The sequence below is a fragment of the Spea bombifrons genome, chromosome 3 (genome assembly GCF_027358695.1).
Source record: "Spea bombifrons isolate aSpeBom1 chromosome 3, aSpeBom1.2.pri, whole genome shotgun sequence".
In the NCBI taxonomy this organism is placed as follows: Eukaryota; Metazoa; Chordata; class Amphibia; order Anura; family Pelobatidae; genus Spea; species Spea bombifrons.
The window spans coordinates 52,444,104-52,448,822 of record NC_071089.1 but is presented as its reverse complement, the minus strand read 5'-3'; the positions used below and the strand labels follow the sequence as shown (position 1 = coordinate 52,448,822).

At 38.4% G+C, this 4,719-nt stretch overlaps 1 protein-coding gene across 2 annotated transcripts in view; it reads right to left on the bottom strand.

The window, feature by feature from the left end:
• Positions 1–309: 309 nt before the first annotated feature.
• B3GALNT2 (beta-1,3-N-acetylgalactosaminyltransferase 2) overlaps positions 310–4,719 on the bottom strand; it is a 34,597-nt gene continuing 30,187 nt past the window's right edge. Inside the window, exons 10-12 of one of the 2 annotated variants that reach the window (XM_053461194.1) lie at positions 3,124–3,283; positions 1,219–1,275; positions 310–635 (exon numbers count right to left, since the gene is read on the bottom strand). In XM_053461194.1, coding sequence (XP_053317169.1) covers positions 501–635; positions 1,219–1,275; positions 3,124–3,283 — 352 coding nt within the window. In that variant the 3' untranslated portion in view covers positions 310–500. The remainder of the gene's footprint in view (positions 636–1,218; positions 1,276–3,123; positions 3,284–4,719) is intronic. The other variant, XM_053461195.1, reaches the window with a different exon arrangement.

Below are 4,719 nucleotides of genomic sequence, written 5' to 3'. Positions count from 1 at the left end.
ACAATTTTTACATTCTTTTAATCTAATTTTTTTTTCTTTGATCTCCTGTATGGACTATAATTCTGAATGGAAATAGCAGTTACTTACACTGATTTAGAGCTAAACTTACTAAATGAAATTCTGTGTTAGCAAGAGAGCCTCCGGTTGACTACCTCAGTTAAACATGAGGGACAAAGTGGAACTAAGTTACTGTATTAGAAGGGATAATGATTGTATATGCAGTAGCTGCTCACTAGAACTAATGTATCAACGTGGTGTCTGTACACATTGACGCCGTTGTGCTTCTGTGTACAAATGAATGCTACATGCTTGGTAACAGAATATATTTATTGTGAAGAAACAGGATTTCGCATTCTCACAAGATTTATATTTTACATAGCCTTTTACAGGTAAATGTACAATATAAAATTATTACCCCACGCAGCAGTCTCTGCCGAGCTAAAATAGTGAATTTATTTTAGGTGCACTAATATCAGATGAATAATCTGTAGTCTCTTTGGTCATCTATCTTCACGTATGCATGGATTCCCAAACTGCTCTTTCTGTTTCCAGAGGTCCACTAACTCTTGTGGGGTGTACTGAGGTGAGGACAGCATACCAGTTTCACATTTTTTTTCACACAGCCAGTGTTTATCCTTTAAAAGAAAATTAAGTAAATGAAAACTATCAGCATTTAGGATATCAATAATATGCCACAGACTTGTATAGGTTTTCTTGGCATTATTCAGTTACACTTCACATTTTTGTTTTTTCCCCTAAAATTGTAAATAATTCTCAATGTAAAATTGAGGTTTTATAGAATAAATGTAACTGTTGAATACAGGGTAGATTTAGGTGGGTACATATTCTTAAAATTGTGAATAGTGATGTGCACATAAACAAAAGCTGTTTTCTATTCTTCAATATAGTTGTATATGTATAAATCCTAACCTTGATCTGGAATTCAGTCATCAGAAAATGTAAAACCATTTTTACAGAACAGTTCTAAGGTGAAGTGTTACAGGTGGAGTGATTAGCATGGAAAGCAATGGAAAGTTCCTGCACATAATACACTGTGCACTAGAAATGAGTTTTCTAAATACAGCCAGTATCTTATTTGATAAATCTTAAACTACCTCATTCAGTTTCTTCTTCCAAAACTAAGGTAGTGTTATTCTTCATGGTCAGCTTAAAAAATGTACTATAACATTCCAATCCAGTTCTCTCTCTCTCTCTTACCTGATAGCGTTTAGGGCCAATAGCTGACATCCAGATGCCCATACTCACATCTTCTCCCTAATAAAATAAAAATAAATACAATACTTTGGTCACTAAAGAGAAGGAGTTTGCAGGAGAGTTGAGCATTTCAACCCCATGATACCATTTGGCATTATTAAGACACCAGTTGGCAGACACTAGCAAAAAGCTAATTTCTGAAAACTCTTCATAGATTAGCTATACATTGTAAAGGGAAAATCAATTCATCTAGCTGATAATGCAGAGAGTGATATCACAGAATTGTGTCCAGAAAACTACTCCATTGTCAAACTCCATTTGTGGCCGCAGAGAAAACACTGGTGGTATGCTTTTATAATGAAAACTCTTAATGCGGGAACACCCCTCTACCTACTTGAAAGAAAAACTATATGGACAAAAGTATTGGGACACCTCTCTTAATTGAATTCACCTAGCCATACAGTCTGCATTTATAAACAGTTGTGGAGAAAATGGGCCGTTCTGAAAAGCTCAGTGAATTAAAGCGTGGTACTGTGATAGGATGTCACCTTTGCAATGTCAGTTGGTATTATTGGTACGTAGAATCGTTTAGAAACAGAGGCAATGCAGCCATGAAACAAGAGACCACGTCACAGAGCGGGGTCACTGAGTGCTGAGGTGCAAGATGCATAAAAGTCGCCAACACTCTGATTATTCCATAGCTGCAGAATTCCAAACTTCCACTTGCATTAATATCAGGACAAAAACCCATTCTGGGTTACCATGCCCAAGCAGCTGCATGCAAGCCTCACGTAAAGTACAATGCTGAGCGTCAGATCGAGTGGTGCACACCGGCGCTGGACTGTGTTCTGCAGGGCTTTTTCTTTTTGGCTGTCTGATGGGCAAATCTGGGTTTGGCAGATACCAGGAGAATGTTACTTGCCTGACTGCGTTGTGCCAACTGTAAAGTTTGGTGGTGGTGGAGGAGGGAAAATCTTAATACTTCTGCATACCAGGACATTGGAATGAACTGGAAGGGAGATTGTGAGCCAGGCTGTCTCATCCAACATCACTGCCTGACCTCACAAATGCTCTACTGAATGAAAAATTCCCACAAAATCTTATGGAAACCGTCCCCAGAAGAGTGGAAGCTGTTGTTATAGATGCAAAGCAGTGACCAACTACATATTAATGTTTATGTATTTAGTCCCTATTATAGTTATGTTCAGGTGTCGCAACAGTTTTGCCCATAATACTGCATACGCTGCTTGTTTGCACAAACAAAATCTGATCAGCTAAAGAATAAAGTAATTAAGGAAATTGGTTTTGCTACAAAAGCAATATAATTTGAAAAGCTTTGTAGGTCTAGTTAGGATGGTGTCAGGCTTTTTAAGAATTTCTGGATTGTCCGCACCCTTGTTCTTAACCTGGGAATTAAGGGTAGATTGGGATCTGGTGCAATTAAAGCGATTCTAGGTTAAGTGTACATGTAGTTGTTTCTAGTTCTAATTCTCTTCAATTAATAAGCAGCAATATTGCTGACCCTTTTCCCTAAGGACTAGTGTACCTTCCAAATTGGTATGCAGGAGGATTATGGTTTAACCTTCCCGGGAAGCCATCTCGGCACAAGGGTAGAGTTATTGAGAGATTTTTTGCAAAAAGATAAACAAGGCTAGACAATAAGCAATCCACAATGGCATGACCTGACAAGGAGATCTCAGAGATGCTTGCTTTGGGACGGGAATAAGTAATCCAATCTGAAATAGGAATTGTGAGGGTGGGTACAGAGGCAGTAGTCTTTCTTCAGGAGAACACCTAATAGATTACGGGTCTTTAACCATGTCAAACTGGTTGAAGGGGACATACACATACCGGAAAGTACCACTCAGTCAATGTACCTATAAAAACTCTTAAAACAATGCATTTTACCTGATAAGTCTTTAGTCTGGCAGCGTTGGTAGCAAGCCACTGAACAATGTCTTGGGATATAACATAACCTGAGCCACATGCAAATGCAGGATATGCTGGACTGAGGTATTCCAGTTCTTGCCATTTTCCAGTTCGATCTACAGCCCAATTCAGTCTGAAACTTAAAACAACAATTTTTATGAACCTTCTGGATAAACAAACGTTAGTGTGTTACTGCCTATGATTTCCTTCCTGAAGGGTGAAAAGCTAGTGAACACTGCATGTGAGGTTGTGACTTGGGTACAAATGTGTGAAACGGATTAACATTATCAACTTCATTACAAAACGGTCAGCCATATTGTATAAATATTTACTAAGAATCATTCGCATATGGTGACAAAGGTATCCAGCTCTTATTACACGAGCATATCGGAGTATGCCAATACTCTCTGTCTGGTTTTGTTTTGTTTTGCAAAATGCAGAGTAATAAAAGCTGCCAGTGAGACACCTCCATCACTGAATAGATGAGTGGGCAAGTGAGTTGGGGGAGCCTCATGTGCTGAGTTTTACATACCACTATGCACCTTTTCCCTGTGAATCTAGGGAATGAGATGTATGCAGGTATATTACCCTATTTGCTTGATTATAAGAGGACCTCTCCAGAATTTGAATAATTTAGAAAGAGGCCGACGACTACCCTATAGTAAAGTTTTATTAGTAAATATTTACATGTAAACATTTTTTTCATATTTAATTAAAACTATGATTGAGATGCATTTTTTGTTTTTATTTACTTTTTATCTGCTTATATGCCTTATAGCCCCTATATGCTACTCTGACCCCCTAGACTTACCAATGCATCCCATGACTTGTCCCCCGCACTCCAGACTCCCTAGTGTCTAGTGGGGGCAGCCAGTGAAAGTCAACTTCCACTGCTACCGAGCACTTCCACTGGGGCTTCTATGGTGGAGCACCAGAAGGTCATGTCATGGTGACGCTCAGTCATAGAAGCCCGGGCAGAAGTGCCAGCAGCAACAGAGGTTGTCTGTGCGCATTGAGCAGACATCCACCGGCTGCCAGAGAGGATGATTCAGGTGCCTTGCAGCACTGCAGGGGATCTGGACCTTAGTCTTATAGTCAGACCTTTATTTGAGGTCGGATTATAACGACCTTGAATACAAGACGAGGGGTATTTTTCAGAGTGTTTGCTCTTAAAAAAAAAAAACTTGTCTTACAGTCAAGCAAATACGTTATATCTATATATATCTATATCTATATATATATATCTATAGAAATCAAACAGATATCTTGTAACTTCATGTTATGCTTCTCAGATGAATATATGCTTTCCTTCATGCTGTGGTAAATACATATTTCCTCTTTCGCATTTATCTATACTAAGACTTTTCTTGTTGTGATGTACCCAAGACTACTGTCTAGAAAAAAAAAAAAAAAAAAATGTGACAGAACCATAAATAGCTCCTTCCCTTTGCCACCCTAGGCTAGAGATGCTAAAATATATACAATCTTGTCAGCTAGCATACGTAAAATTATAGCCACCAGAGAACAATGATAACAAAAAATGTATTCCATCTGCTATAGATAAAACAATATAAA